At 45.7% G+C, this 17,432-nt stretch overlaps 1 protein-coding gene across 5 annotated transcripts in view; it reads left to right on the top strand.

Annotated features, from left to right (window-relative positions):
* The window catches only part of LOC137380790 (slit homolog 1 protein-like), a 382,190-nt gene that overhangs the window by 11,727 nt on the left and 353,031 nt on the right, over positions 1-17,432 (top strand). For all 5 annotated transcript variants that reach the window (XM_068053147.1, XM_068053145.1, XM_068053144.1 and 2 more), the window contains one exon: positions 3,687-3,758. In XM_068053147.1, coding sequence (XP_067909248.1) covers positions 3,687-3,758 — 72 coding nt within the window. The remainder of the gene's footprint in view (positions 1-3,686; positions 3,759-17,432) is intronic.

Raw genomic sequence — 17,432 nt, 5'->3', positions numbered from 1 at the left:
TAGAGAGGGTACAGAGGAGGTTTACAAGGATGTTGCCAGGACTGGAAAAATGCAGCTATGAGGAAAGATTAGATAGGCTGGGGTTGTTCTCCTTGGAACAGAGAAGACTGAGGGGAGATCTGATTGAAATGTACAAAATTTTGAGGGGCTTGGATAGAGTGGAGGTGAAGGGTCTATTCACCTTAGCAGAGAGGTCAGTGACTAGGGGGTATAGACTTAAAGTGATTGGTAGAAAGATTAGAGGGGAGATAAGGAAAGATTTTTTCACCCAGAGGGTGGTGGGGGTGTGGAACTCACTGCCTGAAAGGGTAGTTGAAGCAGAAACCCTCAACTCATTCAAAAGGAGTCTGGATATGCACCTCAAGTGCCGTAAGCTGCAGGGCTACGGACCAAATGCTGGAAGGTGGGATTAGAATGGGTGAAACGTTTTTCGGCCGGCACAGACATGATGGGCCAAGTGGCCTCTTTCTGTGCCGTAAACTTTCTATGAATCTGTGATATCGGTGTTTATGCTGCACACCAACCTCCTCCCACTCCTCCACTTCATCCTATCAGCATATCCTTCTTAAAACATTGATGTTTGTGGCACTGGGCCACACCAGAGGAGGATGGTCCCCCCACACACCCTGGTTTGATCCCTGAACCCGACAGGGGCAGCCACTCAGTCATCCTAGGCTTGGATAGGGAGAAAAATCAGCCAGAGTTCCTGCTCCTGATCACTATCCAGTGAACTCTGCTGGAAAATGTTCATGCAGGGATGTTGTCGGAATGCAGAATTGGGTTCCTCACAGCCAGGGATAGACAGGGACATGTTGCACCATGGGCATTTGACAAAATTAATGACTCAGCCACGGACATGGGAGCAATTAAGCTGTATTTAAAGTGTGTAGCTAATCTAAAGCCATCAAAACACAGTCCAATTTAAAACACATTTCTCCCTATAAATAAAGTAGCTAAACACACAAACATCAATGGAGAGAAGCACAATTGTATTAGCTAGCTAGCAAACAAAATAGTATGCAATGCCAATGCGAATTACTTTTGTTGACAGAATAGAGCTAGCTACAGCATGTCATAGGGTCAGAGATGGACTTTATCGGATGACCTCTGTGGATTCACCTCACTGTGTCAGGAGTGCAAATTAATCCAATAAACCATGAAACTCAAGGAAGGGATTGTTATTATGGTTATTGAGGTGAGGCAGTAGAAAAATCAGCAATAGGAAGATGGACCATTTCTCACACTGCTGTTGTCACAAGACAATTTAACCTGTGATGGTCAATGTTTGTGCAACTTCTCCACCTGCTTGTAATATTTGTCTGAAGACAGGGCAGCCACCAAAAGGGCAGTGATCTCCAAATCAGGAGAATTTTATAGGATGGAGCAGATACTACTTCAGAAGAGTCATGTAAAACAGAAAAGCAGAGTGGGAGAGGAAGGGAAAGAGAGATTAATGGTAGGTAGCTCAGACTAGTTTATTGATCTTGACAGGCTGTTAAACTAGGCCCTGGATTCTAAAATACAGAAACAACAGCATCTCTCATGGACCAAATGTCATTTTCTCACCAAAACTAGAGCCAAAACTAGATAAACATAATTACAAATAAAGAGCACCCTTCAGTTCCTCCAATAAAGCGATTCTCTTAAATTCACTATGTCTATATCTCAATCTATCACTGTCGATTCTGATTCAGCTCTGACAAGATAATTTTTAACAAAAAACCTTTCTGCAAAACGTTGAGCAGTTGCTATTGCATGTACTATTTAGTTACAAAATGTTTCGTCACCATCTGTAAGGTTGTACTCCAGGCTAACCAATTTATGTCCAAGCCAAACCTCTTAACTGTTAGCAAAGTTGCATTTTTAATGTAATGTAATTATATGATACAGACAACTTTCAAATGACATTGACCACTCAGGTTATCTGCCCTCAAACTGGATAACAAATGATGCACATTGCAGTTACTGATCTTTGACATGCTTGTAAAACTTGTCCTTTAATCCAATTTGCAGCAAAAAATCAGTTGATGACTGTCTCTAACATGGTCATTAAAACATAATAAATTTTTATTACATCCTCCATGACTGTTTTTAAAACTGCAGATACAGCATGGATTTTGTTAAGGCTTCGTAGACAGTTCATTGTAGATTAAGCTTTATTAAAGCTATCTGTTACATTGTAATTACTAACTATTGTATATGAGTCAGCAGCATCCTGTTTTTGCCAATATCATTCAGCCCCATTCCACTGTACTCTTGTATTCATGAGGAACTTACAGTGCTGGCTTCTGGAGATTCCTTGGATTTTCTTGCCTGTTTTCCCCTCAATACAATTCTGTAACAATGTGATTCCAAATGGATTGCAGCGGAATTGTGACATTTACATAGAAATAAAAGTCTAGCAACTTTCAATGTGTCACTGAGCTTGTGTCCCAAATAAAAGTAATGCATGCCAGAGAGTAGAAATCGAGACATTCCCTAAGTGACTTTTGCCATTTTAAAATGAGTTTACATAACACAAGCTTTTAAATTTCTATTTTAAAATAACGTAGCTGCTAGGCAATTTTAAAACACAAGGTTAAAGGCTTGGAGCAGGGATGTCCAACCTTTTCACGTGGGGGGCCACATTACAATTTTTGTCTTACATAGGGGGCTGGTGAGACAATTTCGGAAAAATAAAGGTGATAAAAATGTATCTTACTATTAATCAAAACAATAACAAATATGCATTTTTGTGAAGAAGCTTTAAATGAGAAGACTAATTTATTGACTTACTTTCTCATCTCTATATTGGACACTGATTTAGTGAGATACCTGGCCTTTTTTGTGCTTGCACAAGTAGCTAATGACTGCCCGCATACTTGTTGTAATGTTGCGGAGTATTCTGGATAGATGTTCATCTGTCAGGAGTGATCTTGATCACTGTTTCTCCCTCCTCTCTCTCTCTCTGTCCACCCCCCCTCCCCTCCCTCTCTGTGCCCCCCTCACTGTGTCATTCCCCCCACTTTCTCTCCTCTCTCTGTAATTCCCCCCTCCCATGTCATCACTACGCTCTCTCCGTGTCATATTCTGCTCTCTCTCTGCCCCTCACTTTCTGTCTGCCTCTCTCTCTTTCTCTCTGTCCGCCTCTCTCTCTGACCCCCTCCCTCTCTCTCTGTCCCTCTCTCTCTCTGCTTTCCCCCGCCCCCCCCCCCCCCGCCCTTCTCCCCCACCCGTCTCTGACCGTTGCTGAGAGCAGGAACAGCAGTTTCAGAACTTTGGACAAATTTAGGGTTTTCTGACGGGCTTTTAAAAAAAATTGGAACCTGCCGACTGATTTTTTTAAAAGCTGGTCTGGTCAGAAAGAAGAAGCCAATGGCAAATTTCTCATCCCTGAAATTATCAGTCACGGACCTCAAAATTTATTACCACGGACACTGGTGTCTGTGTCCGGACATGTTGCCGACCCCTGCTCAAAGCCCACTGACATTCGCTGTCCTGCCTCACAGAATTGTCATGTACCAGAGGGTGAAATATCTGGGCACACTCAGTACCAGAGGGCACTCAGTACCAGAGGGCACTCAATACCCCAACAAGAGGCAACAGCAACAACAACAACTTACATTTATATAGCACCTTTATTTGCTTACTGCTTGGAATTCCAGGGCTCACTTTCTTGCTGACTGTTTCTTTCTCTTGTTTTGTAGGCGTCTGAACCGCAATCAGCTACAGATCTTGCCGGAATTACTCTTTCAGAAGAATCCTACTCTGTACAGACTGTAAGTAACATCCTTGGCTATTACTCCTGTGTGGTCAGTGACTCATGATAATGTGTGCTGGCAAGAATCAGTACAGTGGTGTGAAATCATATAGTTATCGTCAAATATACACCACACTCTCATTATATCTCCCAGATATAACAGTCTCTTTCACACATACCACCCTGAATATGAGGCTTTCAGTTAGAACATTCCCTTTGCAATAAGATTATCAGCTTTTTTATGGTAACCTATAGACGTGCCTGATTTAAGGAGAACTCTGTTAGGAGAGTGCATCCTATAATTAGGCAGCAGCATAGATACCTGGTAACCTCTCTTTCCTCACACCGCACATTCCCTGAAGCTACAGTATACAGAGAGCCTGTCACAAAGGATTCTTTGGAATAATAAATACCTATTTACAGCTGTCTGAATACTTGGAATGTTACACAGGGAACAGATGGCTCGGAGTGAGTTACAGGAGTTTAAAACACGCTGAGAGTTTAAACGATGCAATGAGCTGGAATGCAGGGAAATGGGCTGTGATGTGGAGCTAGCATAGACAGGATAGGCCAAATGGCTACCTTCTGTGTTGAAATTTCAGTGCATCTGTGTACATTAGCGACAACATACATTAGCGACAACATGCATTAACACCTTTAACTTAAGCACAGGGGCAAAAACAATCAGTGAATAGCAGTGGGTGATGGGTTAGGGGAGGTTACAGCAGGTATGGTCATAAAGTAGGCTTTGAGGAGAATTTTGATGACTACATCAGTCTCATCCTCCTGACTCTGGCAATGCACTAGGCCTCCTAACAGCCATTGCGTTGTAGTCAGCTGAGAGAAACCCAATTGCCCGTTGTGTGGAGGACAGTGATCTATTCCACTTTAAAGGGATATAATGAGCCAGCTTTCTAAGTTGAGAAACCAAGATGAAGGAGCCATGATGTAAGATTGGAAAGATTAGGAGAGAAGGTGAGGAAGGGAAGACTGAAGGAGATCACCTTACCGTGTTTCACATTGACATGGGGGTCTGCTTTTGTTTGAGGTTTGTGTAGTCTGTAAGGATTGATTTGTGTCTGACTGAGAAAGAGGTCTGCTTTTGAAGGAATCAGTGAGTATGAGCTTTACAGGTGTCTCTTGAAATTTATTATTGAAATCGTTCCCTGAATGAATGTCCTTCCGAATGTCTCAGAGATCTCGATGCTCCTCCAATTCTGACCTCCTGCACATCTCCTTTTTATCACTCGACCATTGGCGGCTGTGCTTTTAGCAATGGACTGGCATTCATTAAACTGTGATTGGTGACCGCTCTATAGATATGGTCTGTAGATTGGGAGGGATTCACTATTGATCAGTAATCTCTGTGACATGGTTACTCTGGTCTGGAGCCATATTCCCTGCAATCTGTGTCTGCATGTGGCCACACAGCAACCAGGAAGGTACCATGCAGGCCACTTACAAGTTGCCCATTTTAAGAGACCACATGCTTGCAGCTGCAGAAAAATATTTAAAGGTACCATGCATCCAAATAAACAAGCCGCGCACAATGAAAAAAGTTAGAGGGGCATTGGTCTGGTGGTCACTATAGATTCAGTGGTCACTATAGATCAGGCTCATATATGGAAGCAGCAAGTTAATGTTGTGAAATTGTGACTGACAGCTATCTCACCAATCCATGACACTTGGATCAACTTCTCATTTCTTTCCTCCATTTCCATCCTCGCAAACTGGAACCCACAATATTTTCAGCGATAGCACCAAACCAAACCATTAACTATAAACCCAGAGGGTGGTTGGAATCTGTAATGCACTGCCTGAAGGGGTGGTAGAGGCAGGAACCCTCACAACATTTAAGTAGTATTTAGATGAAACGCCATAGCATACAAGGCTACGGGCCAAGTGCTGGAAAATGGGATTAGAATAGATAGGTGCTCGATGGCCAGCACAGACACGATGAGCCGAAGGGCCTGTTTCTGTGCTGTATAACTCTATGACTATGAACCCCCCCCCCACCCAAACATGGAACAAAGAGAGATTGAAAAGCCTTATTGAATTCTTTGAAGATGTGACAAAACACATTGATGAAGGAAGAGCAGTGGATGTGGTGTATATGGATTTTAGCAAGGCGTTTGATAAGGTTCCCCATGGTAGGCTCATTCAGAAAGTAAGGAGGCATGGGATTCAGGGAAAGCTGTCTGTCTGGATACAAAATTGGCTGGCCCATAGAAGTCAGAGGGTGGTAGTAGATGGAAGGTATTCAGCATGGAGCTCGGTGACCAGTGGTGTTCCACAAGGATCTGTTCTGGGACCTCTGCTCTTTGTGATTTTTATAAATGACTTGGATGAGGATGTGGAAGGCTGGGTTAGCAAGTTTGCCGATGACATGAAGGTTGCTGGAGTTGTGGATAGTGTGGAAGGCTGTTGTAGGTTGCAACGGGACATTGACAGGATGCAGAGCTGGGCTGAGAAGTGGCAGATGGAGTTCAATCTGGAAAAGTGTGAAGTGATTCATTTTGGAAGGTCGAATTTGAATGCGGAATACAGGCTTAAAGACAGGATTCTTGGTAGTGTGGAGGAACAGAGGGATCTTGGGGTCCATGTCCATAGATCGCTCAAAGTTGCCACCCAAGTTGATAGGGTTGTTAAGAAGGCGTATGGTGTGTTGGCTTTCATTAACAGGGGGATTGAGTTTAAGAGCCGCGAGGTTATGCTGCAGCTCTATAAGGCCCTGGTTCGACCACACTTAGAATATTGTGTTCAGTTCTGGTCGCCTCATTATAGGAAGGATGTGGAAGCTTTAGAGAGGGTGCAGAGGAGATTTACCAGGATGCTGCCTGGACTGGAGGGCATGTCCTACGAAGAAAGATTGAGGGAGCTGGGGCTTTTCTCATTGGAGCGAAGAAGGATGAGAGGTGACTTGATAGAGGGGTACAAGATGATGAGAGGCATAGATAGAGTGGATGGTCAGAGACTTTTTTCCAGGGTGGAAAGGACTATCACCAGGGGGCATAATTTTAAGGTGATTGGAGGAAGGTTTCGGGGAGATGTCAGAGGTAGGTTCTTTACACAGAGAGTGGTGGGTGCGTGGAATGCACTGCCAGCGGTGGTAGTAGAAGCAGATACATTAGGGACATTTAAGCAACTCTTGGATAGGTACATGGATGATAGTAGAATGAAGGGTAGGTAGTTAGTTTGATATTAGAGTAGGTTAAATGTTCGGCACAACATCGTGGGCCGAAGGGCCTGTACTGTGCTGTACTGTTCTATGTTCTATGTTCTATGTTCTAATCTCTATAGCTCCTTTCACCACCTTAGGACATCCCAAAGACAATGATTGATTTTTTGAAGTGTAGTCACTGTTGTGATGTAGGAAACACAGCAGTCAATTTATTCTGTTTTAATGGTGTTGATTGAGGGATAGATATTAGACAGGATACTGGGGATAACTCCCCTTCAGGATAGTGCTGAGGGACCTTTTACATCCACCTGAGATAGGCCTCTGTTTAGCATCCCATCTGAAAGATAGCACCTCTGACAGCGTAGCACTCCCTCAGTACTGCACTGGGAGTATCCACCTGGATTTTATGCTTAAGTCTGGAGAGTGAGACTTGAACCCCTGATTCAGAAATGAGATTGCTACCCATTGAGCTACAGCTGGGACTGTTAACAAATTCACAGCAAGAGTAGTTAATGCTGAGACAATGAATTACCATTCCCATTCACTGCATTATTGAAGCAAAATATCATGATATCATACAGGAGTATGTGTATTTAGTGACCGTGTCCTGATCGTCCAATAAAATACTGTAACAAGACCATTAAATTGGATTCCTCCCACCCCTGACCCAGCTTGGTTGCATCTTCCTTAACCAAGATCAAGCATCTCAGCACTGACCGCAAATTGACCCCATGTGCCTTCCTGAACTCTGTGGTGTCAGCATGTATGCACTTTTTCCCAGGATCATTGTGGGAATGCCTCTTTAATTTTTTAACACAGCATTTCATTATTGAAGCTGGGAAAAATGCAGTTTTATCATTCAAATAGGAAACTGCCTCCGGCTGTGGGTGACTCTGATTCACAGACATCATCCTTTCCAGTGTTGTGTTTTGACAAGACAAATGCAATGCCTTTTAATTAGAAATGATTCAAAGTACCTTGAAGTTATGGGAAGCAAGGCATAAGTGCATTCGATCCCCAAACGGATGTGATTATGAATGCTTCCAAGCCTCCAGGAGTTTGAGATCCTCAGACGTCTGTGTTTTATTTTTGTGCTCATTAACGCGAGGGCTGTTAGTGCTGCAGAAAAGAACATATTCCCCTTTCAGGCATCAAACACTCCCCAGGGCAAGTACAGCACGGGGTTAGATACAGAGTAAAGCTCCCTCTACACTGTCCCATCAAACACTCCCAGGACAGGTACAGCACGGGGTTAGATACAGAGTAAAGCTCCCTCTACACTGTCCCATCAAACACTCCCAGGACAGGTACAGCACGGGGGTTAGATACAAAGTAAAGCTCCCTCTACACTGTCTCATCAAACACTCCCCAGGACAGGTACAGCACGGGGTTAGATACAGAGTAAAGCTCCCTCTACACTGTCCCATCAAACACTCCCAGGACAGGTACAGCACGGGGGTTAGATACAAAGTAAAGCTCCCTCTACACTGTCTCATCAAACACTCCCAGGACAGGTACAGCACGGGGTTAGATACAGAGTAAAGCTCCCTCTACACTGTCCCATCAAACACTCCCAGGACAGGTACAGCACGGGGTTAGATACAGAGTAAAGCTCCCTCTACACTGTCCCCCATCAAACACTCCCAGGACAGGGACAGCACGGGGTTAGATACAGAGTAAAGCTCCCTCTACACTGTCCCATCAAACACTCCCATGACAGGTACAGCACGGGGTTAGATACAGAGTAAAGCTCCCTCTACACTGTCCCCCATCAAACACTCCCAGGACAGGGACAGCACGGGGTTAGATACAGAGTAAAGCTCCCTCTACACTGTCCCATCAAACACTCCCCAGGGCAGGTACAGCACGGGGGGTAGATACAGAGTGAAGCTCCTTCTACACTGTCCCCATCAAACACCTCCAGGGCAGGTACAGCACAGGGTTAGATACACCTTGGCCTGGCCCAGGAGCAGACTGACGAGGAGATCCTCCCCTCGGCCCAAGCCCCTCCGCACCGGGTGCCCAAAGATTACTTAAAAGCCTATTGCACGGGACTGCCCTGTGCAACACCCTCCACCCCAGGTCCCCGATGTAAAGGGGGAAGTCTCCTGCGTAGAGAGACCTCCATCGGGGTTTCCCCTCGCCGCCAGATGGCAATGTGGACCGCCAGGGCGTGTCCGGCCGGCTGATGAGGGCGAGGAAGTGGAGAGTGTGCAGGAGCAGCCCGTACAGGAAACCCCTCCGCGCCGATTGGAATGGCACGGAGGGCATTTCCGAGAGGCGGCTCGGGTTGTGCGGGGCCGGCTCCCGAGGAGGGTTTCAGGGCAGGCTGCGGGTCGTCGGGGGTTCCGTCCTCCCAGATTGCCTGCCCCTCTTCCGCGGTTACGTTCGCGCCCGGGTGTCCCTGGAGAGGGAGCATGCGGTGTCCGCCGGTACGCTTGAGGCCTTCCGCGACCGGTGGGCACCGCAGGGACTGGAGTGCATCATTGACGCCGAGAATGGCATTTTAATTTGAGTTTTTGTTTATTTCTGTTTTTAATAAAGTTATTTAAAAAATATAAGTATGTATATAAAGGGGGCCTGAGGAATAAAGGCCCCCTCGACAAAAAAAAAACGGGGTTAGATACAGAGTAAAGCTCCCTCCACACTGTCCCCATCAAATGCTCCCAGGATAGGTACAGCAAAAGGGGGTTAGATACAGAGTAAAGCTCCCTCTACACTGTCCCCATCAAACACTCCCCAGGGCAGCTACAGCACGGGGTTAGATACAGAGTAAAGCTCCCTCTACACTGTCCCATCAAACACTCCCAGGACAGGTACGGCACAGGGTAAAAAAAAAACAGGGTTAGATACAAAATACTAACCTCAGGAGAGCATTCCCCTCTATATTAATGTATCATTTTGTCACTCTCCACACCAGCTATTCCTGTATCCTCTCTGGGTTGGACTGCCTATTTGTGAGGTGAACTTTAGCTTAATAATTGCATTTCATTTTTAAACATTAGCATACAGTGCTCTGGTCAGTCCACAGCTTGACCACTGTGTCCCGTTTTGGACATTTAGACACGACAAACTTCTTTGAGCCCTGGATGAAGTTCAGTAGGGAACCACAGGCAGACCCTGGGTTTAGTGGACTGAACTGTGAGAAAAGACTGAAGCAGTTTGGGAGCCCAACTGAGGCCCTCTCAGAGAGCAGTACAGCTTGTGGAGAAAAGGTGTTCGCAGATTTCCCATGGCTGTGCCCACAGCAAAAGGTTGTTAGTCCTGTAACAATAAGCTCCGCGTGATTCAGACCTGGGTGGTTTGAAGCAACAAGCTTTAATATACATTAACTAATAGATTTATTGTTTTTTTCCCAGCTCTTCTACAGTATAACATTTAATGAGGAACAATTCATATAACCAGTTTCCTTCACAAAGATGTGTTCAAGCTTTTCAGACTGGTTATCTCTTGTGGATCACTGTTATAGCCCTGACTGTCCCGAGAGCACTCAAACCTTTTGTGGAATCAGCTTCTATTCTTATACTATTCGCCAGCTTTGGCTGCACATTCTCATGTCAGTATCCTGACAAGCTGACGCCAGACTGAACTGATTACGCAGCATCCTAATTCTTATTCCTCCCTCTCCTTATCTGTACAGATTATTTCGACAACAGCCCTCGACACGGTCTTGTACATTCGGTTGTGGGTCTACTGGCAACTACTCTCGTATCTAGGAATAGTTTTGAAACTCCTGCATTTTTGTAGATTGTAGAATAGTAACAAAAGGCAAATTGGTACTCGGGTTCCTAATACTCCAGTGGCTATTCTTCACATGCGAGTCCAGGCAGGTGAGTCTCGGCAGACCGTTCGAGTACCAGGGAGGGTCACAAGCCGTGCCAATCCCAGGCTTCGTCCCACATTCATGCATGCATACTTCAAACTGAAGTCACAGGACCGTGATCAGAAATCAGAAGCAGGGATCTTGGTAGTTTATCTCTTTTCCCCACACACCCAAACTCAGAGGCACTGAATGACATAACATTACATGAAATGTACAGCACAAGAACAGGCCATTTGGCCCAACTGGTCTATTTATGTTCCAAACGAGCCTCCTTCGACCAAACGTCATCTCATCCTATAAACATACCCTTCAATTCCTTATATAATATAAAAGCAAAATACTGCAGATACTGGAAATCCGAAATAAAAACAAAATTGCTGGAAATACTCAGCAGGTCTGGCAGCATCTGTGGAGAAAGAAGCAAAGTTAATGTTTCAGGTCAGTGACCTTTCATCAGAACTGGCAAAGGTTAGAAATGTAATAGGTTTTAAGCAAATAAAGTGGGGGTGGGGCAAAAGATAACACAAGAGAAGGTGTTGATAGGGAAGAGTGTTACAGAGAATAACTGACCAGAAGGTCATGGAGCAAAGGCAAAAGGTGTGTTAATGGTGTGGTGAAAGACAAAGCGTTAGTGCAGAGAGGGTGTTAAATGACAGAATAATGAACAGTTGGCCAAAAGCACAAACATTATTATTTCATTTAGAGCTACAGCACTGAAACAGGCCCTTCGGCCCACCAAGTCTGTGCCGACCATCAACCACCCATTTAGACTAATCCTACATGAATCTCATTACCCTCTCACATCCCCACCTTCCCTCAATTCCCCTACCACCTACCTATACTAGGGGCAATTTACAATGACCAATTTACCTATCAACCTGCAAGTCTTTGGCTGTGGGAGGAAACCGGAGCACCCGGAGGAAACCCACGCGGTCACAGGGAGAACTTGCAAACTTCACACAGGCAGTACCCAGAATTGAACCCAGGTCGTTGGAGCTGTGAGGCTGCGGTGCTAACCACTGCGCCACTGTGCCGCCTCCTAAACATGAAACATGAAAACATGAAAATAAAAGTGGGCAGGCACATGGTAAAAAAATGAATGATGAAACAAACTAAAATAAAATAAAAATAAAAATAAAAAAGGGGAGCCAGTCATGCTCTGAAATTATTGAACTCAATGTTCAGTCCGGCAGGCTGTAGCGTGCCTAATCAGTAACTGAGATGCTTTTCCTTGAGCTTGCGTTGATGTTCACTGGAACACTGCAGCAACCCCAGGACAGACAGGGCATGATGCGGGGGAGGGGTGGGGGGTTAGTGGGTCGGGTGGGGGGGGGTGTTGAAATGGCCAGCAACCGGAAGCTCGGGGTCATGTTTTCGGACTGAGCGGAGGTGTTCCGCAAAGCAGTCACCCAATCTGCGTTTGGCCTCCCCCAATGTAGAGGAGACCACATTGTGAGCAGCGAATACAGTAAATTGAAAGAAGTACAAGTAAATCGTTGCTTCACCTGAAAGGAGTGTTTGGGGTCTTGGATAGTGAGTAGAGAGGAGGTAAAAGGGCAGGTATTACACCTCCTGCGATTGCAGGAGAAGGTGCCGTGGGAAGGGGACAAGGTGGTGGGGGTAATGGAAAAGTGGACCAGGGTGTCGCAGAGGGAATGATCCCTTCGGAATGCTGACAGGGGAAGGGAAGGGAAGATGTGTTTGGTAGTGGCATCACCCTGGAGGTGGCGGAAATGGCAGAGGATGATCCTTTGGTTGGTGGGGTGAAGTGCAGACAAGGGGGAACCCTGTCACGGTTCTGGGAGGGAGGGGAAAGGGTGAGGGTAGAGGTGCGGGAAATGGGTTGGACATGGTTGAGGGCCCTGTCAACCACAGTGGTGGAATCCTCGGTTGAGGAAAAAGGAAGACATATCAGAAGCACTGTTGTGGAAGGTAGCATCATTAGAACAGATGTGTCGGAGACAGAGAAACTGGGAGAATGGAATGGAGTCCTTACAGGAGGCTGGTTGTGAAGAAGTGTAGTCGAGGTTGCTGTGGGTGTCGGTGGGCTTAAAATGGATATTAGTAGACAGCCTTCAATTCCTTTCTCCCGCATGTGTTTATCCAGCTTCCCTTCAAATACATCTATGCTTTTTGCTCAATTACTCCCTGTGCTAGTGAGTTCCACATTCTCACCACTCTCTGGGTAAAGATGTTTCTCCTGAATTTACTGGTGGTTTTATTAGTGACGGTTTTATATTTATGGCCCCTAGCTCTGGGCTCCCACACAAGTGGATACAGCTTCTCTACATCTATCCGATCAAACCCCTTCATAATTTCAAAGACCTCTATCAGGTCACCCCTCAGCCTTCTTTTTTTTGTGTGAAAAGAGCCCCAGTCTGTTCGATCTTTCTTGATCAGTATAACCTGTCATTCGTGTGAAGGATGACACTGAGGGCAATTGTGTTTCCTAACTACAGCTGAAATTGACTAACTGAGCACAGATCAGGGAATCAAACTGGGATCTTTAATTTGGTCTTTTCCTTGCACTGGTGAAACACATCAACCATCAGGGTTTGTGTGAGAGAGAGAGAGACATGAAAGAATAAACTGTATTATGCTTTTAACTTTACCCCATTGTATCCTGACAAAAAGGATCCTGTGTCTCATTCAGGCACGGATACTGTGTAAACTCCGAGTATCGTGTCTCAGTGACTGCCCACATGGTTAGCAGATATGCAAAGTCTCTTTACTATTTGGCTGCTTGCCAACAGGCCAGCCTGAATTTGCTCTCCGTCTCCTTGCCTTTCCCTTTCTGACAGGGACCCCCAAAAGGCTGTGGAGAGCTTCCACCTCGGAATGAGCAGTTGCCTGGGAGACGAATGGCTTTCTGGCTTTTCCTGGCTCAGGGTGATTGTTTGCTCAGAAAGAGAGACCCTTGTCTTAGTCTCGACACATCCCCTGAGCGGGAATGGGGAAGAGAGGCGAGGGTGGGTGGGGGTGGGAGTGTTGAGCATTTGATGAACAGTAACCATCAGCAGTCAGTCATAGGAAGCACTTTTATTTCTCAACTGACCTGGGGGGGTGGGGGGTAGGGCCCTGTACAGGCTCACATTATTTATACTTGTCCTTGGGTACCGGGTCTCTGTAACTTTGCTGAGCTTCATGCGACAGACACCAAGCTGTAGCAGAGTGTTTTTTTAAAATTCATTCTCAGGATGTGGGCATCACTGGCCAGGCCAGCATTTGTTGCCCAACCCTAATTGCCCTTGAGAAGGTGGTGGTGAGCTGCCTTCTTGAACCGCTGCAGTCCATGTGGGGGTAGGTACACTACAGTGCTGTTAGGAAGGGAGTTCCAGGATTTTGACCCAGCGACAGTGAAGGAACGGCGATATAGTTCCAAGTCAGGATGGTGTGTGGTTGGGAGGGGAACTTGCAGGTGGTGGTGTTCCCATGCATCTGCTGCCCTTGTCCTTCTAGATGGTAGAAGTCATGGCTTTGGAAGGTGCTGTCGAAGGAGCCTTGGTGAGTTGCTGCAGTGCATCTTGTAGATATTACATACAGCTGCCACTGTGTACGAATGTTTAAGATGGTGGGTCAGATGCCAGTCAAGCGGGCTGCTTTGTCCTGGATGGTGTCGAGGTTCTTGAGTGTTGTTGGAGCTGCACTCATCCAGCAAGTGGAGAGTATTCCATCACACTCCTGACTTGTGACTTGTAGAGCAGAGCTGCAAGAGTATAAAGCCACAATTTGATGGGTTACATTGCAAATCACCCTCTGTAGGATGGGTCGTTCATTACTTTCGAAGGGCTGTTCTGCAACGACGCTATAACTCACAGTCTGTCACAGAGAATCTGTGCTGGCTCCCAATTCCTGATGTTGCATCAAACTTCCCCTCCACTCTTCCATTTCTCAAACAGTGTAGTCACCACTTTTTACCACTTAGGTAATCTGAGACCCTCCCGGGAGGGTCCACATGGCCCACTTTATACACACACTTCACTCACAGTACGCACTTGATATAACCGGCTCGCTGTGTCTTATCTCAAATGTCAGCTCCACTGTTGTGTTGAGTATACAATTTACACCCAGTTTATACTGCTCCTGTACCGGAGTTTACACTACAACATGGGCCGTATAGTACAGGATGGGGTGAATCTTTCCCTTTTACCTGCTGTGTACTGTACATGTACGCGGGCTGACACTGAGATATACATGGGCCATACAGTACCAGACGGGAGTGAACGGTCCCTTTTTACCCGCTGTGAACTGAACACGTACAAATCAGCTGCACCCAGTCGCAGATCAAATACAGAGATTCAGCCAGTGTGCTAATTTTTAGATTTAAAAAATTATATTTCAGGTCTTTCTTAAGCCAGAGTTACATGACTCTAGTTGATCATATCCCTTATAGATTTTTGTCCCCTTACAGTTATCTCCCCACTCTCCTGAAGGTGTAGTCACTCGCAAGAACTACGCTATTATATGTGTGAGCATAATCAGCGATCAAGCTTGGACAGGATTTTCTAATCTCTAGACTGAGTCGAGGCCACTTCTAAGCTGGTCTAATGTTGCCCTAACTCAGCACAGAGCTGAGATCGAACCTTGGCCCTTCCTAATCTGGCTCCTTAAGGTCTGTGTCAAGCAGTGCACAATACACACTGTCAGCAGTGAGCTATCTCATGCAGATGTTTAGGGAAACGTTTTTGTCTTCTGATGAGGCTTCGCTCATTGCAAATGAAGAAGGAAGTGGGCCAGGGGGCACAGCTGGATTAGGACCATGCCCTTCAACTCAAGGGTCCTGTGTGTTACATAACAATATAAGAAATAGGAGCAGGAGTAGGCCATACAATGCCTCAAGCCTGCTTCTCCACTCAATAAGATCATGGATCAATTTACATACAAACATAGGAACATAGGACTTAGGAGCAGGAGTCGGCCATTCAACCCTACATCATCTCCACTTTCCCACCCTATCCCCATAGCCCTTCATTCCTTTTGTGCCCTAAGGTCTATCAATCTCAGCCTTGAATATACTCAATGACTGAGCATCCACAACTGTCTGCCGTAGGGCATTCCAAAGATTCACAACTCTCGGAGTGAAGAAATTTCTCCTCATCTCAGTCCGAAATGGCAGAACCCTTTATCCTGAGATTGTGACCCCTTAATTTCCCAGGCAGGGGAAACAGCCTCTCAGAATCTACCCTGTCAAGCCCTCTAAGAATTTTATATATTTTAATGAGATCATCTCACATTCTTCTAAACTCCAGAGAATATATATCCTACTACAATGAATATATTCAAGACCAATATACATAGATTTTTGAGCACCAAGGAAATCAAGGGATATGGGGATGGAGCGAGAAAGTGGAGATGATGTAGCAGTTGATTCATGATCTTATTGCTAAGGGGCTTGACGGGGTAGATGCTGACAAGTTGTTTCCCCTGGCTGTGAAATCTAGAACTAGGGGGTCACAGTCTCAGGATAAGGGGTCAACTATTTAGGACTAAGATGAGGAGACATTTCTTCACTCAGCAGATTGTGAATCTTTTGGAATTCTTTGCCCCAGAGAGCTGAGGATGCTCGAAACATAGAAAAATAGGAGCAGGATTAGGCCATTCGGCCCTTCAAGCCTGCTCCGCCATTCATTATGATCATGGATGATCGTCCAAACTCAGTACCCTGTTCCTGCTTTCTCCCCGTATCCCTTGATCCCATTAGCCCTCAGAACTATATCTAACTCTTTCTTGCATATATTTACTGATTTGGCCTCAACTGCTTTCGGTGGTAGAGAATTCCACAGGTTCACCATTCTCTGGGTGGAGAAATCCCTCCTCATCTCAGTCCTAAATGGCTTATTCCGTATCCTTAGACTGTGACCCCTGGTCCTGGACTCCCCCGCCATCAGGAACATCCTTCCTGCATCTAGTCTGTCCAGTCTTGTTAGAATTTTGTAGGTTTCTATGAGATCCCCTCTCATTCTTCTAAACTCTAGCGAATACAAGCCCAATCGACCCAATCTCTCTTCATACGTCAGTCCTGCCATCCCAGGAATCAGTCTGGTGAACCTTCGCTGCACTCCTTCCATAGAAAGAACATCCTTCCTCAGATAAGGAGACCAAAACTGCACACAATACTCAAGGTGTGATCTCACCAAGGCCTTGTATAATTGCAGCAAGACATCCCTGCTCCTGTTCTCGAATCCTCTTGCTATGAAGGCCAACATACCATTTGCCTTCTTAACTGCCTGATGCACCTGCATGCTTACTTTCAGCGACTGGTGTACAAGGCCACCTAGTTCTCGCTGCACCTCCCCCTTTCCCAATCTATCGCCATTCAGATAATAATCCGCCTTTCTGTTTTTGCCACCAAAATGGATAACCTCACATTTATCCACATTATACTGCAACTGCCATGTATTTGCCCACTCACACAACCTGTCCAAATCACACTGGAACTTTTCTGCATCCTCCTCACACTCCCACCCAGCTTTGTGTCGTCTGCAAACTTGGATATGTTACATCTAATTCCCTCATCTATATCATTAATATATATTGTGAATACCTGGGGTCCTAGCACCGATCCCTGCGGTACCCCACTAGTCACTGCCTGCCACTCGGATAAAGACCTGTTTATTCCTACTCTTTGTTTCCTGTCTGCCAACCAGTTCTCTATCCATGTCAGTACCTTACCCCCAATCCCATGTGCT

The sequence above is a fragment of the Heterodontus francisci genome, chromosome 20 (assembly GCF_036365525.1).
Source record: "Heterodontus francisci isolate sHetFra1 chromosome 20, sHetFra1.hap1, whole genome shotgun sequence".
Taxonomy (NCBI): Eukaryota; Metazoa; Chordata; class Chondrichthyes; order Heterodontiformes; family Heterodontidae; genus Heterodontus; species Heterodontus francisci.
The sequence above is the reverse complement of the archived record's forward strand: the minus strand, read 5'-3'. Positions and strand labels throughout refer to the sequence as shown.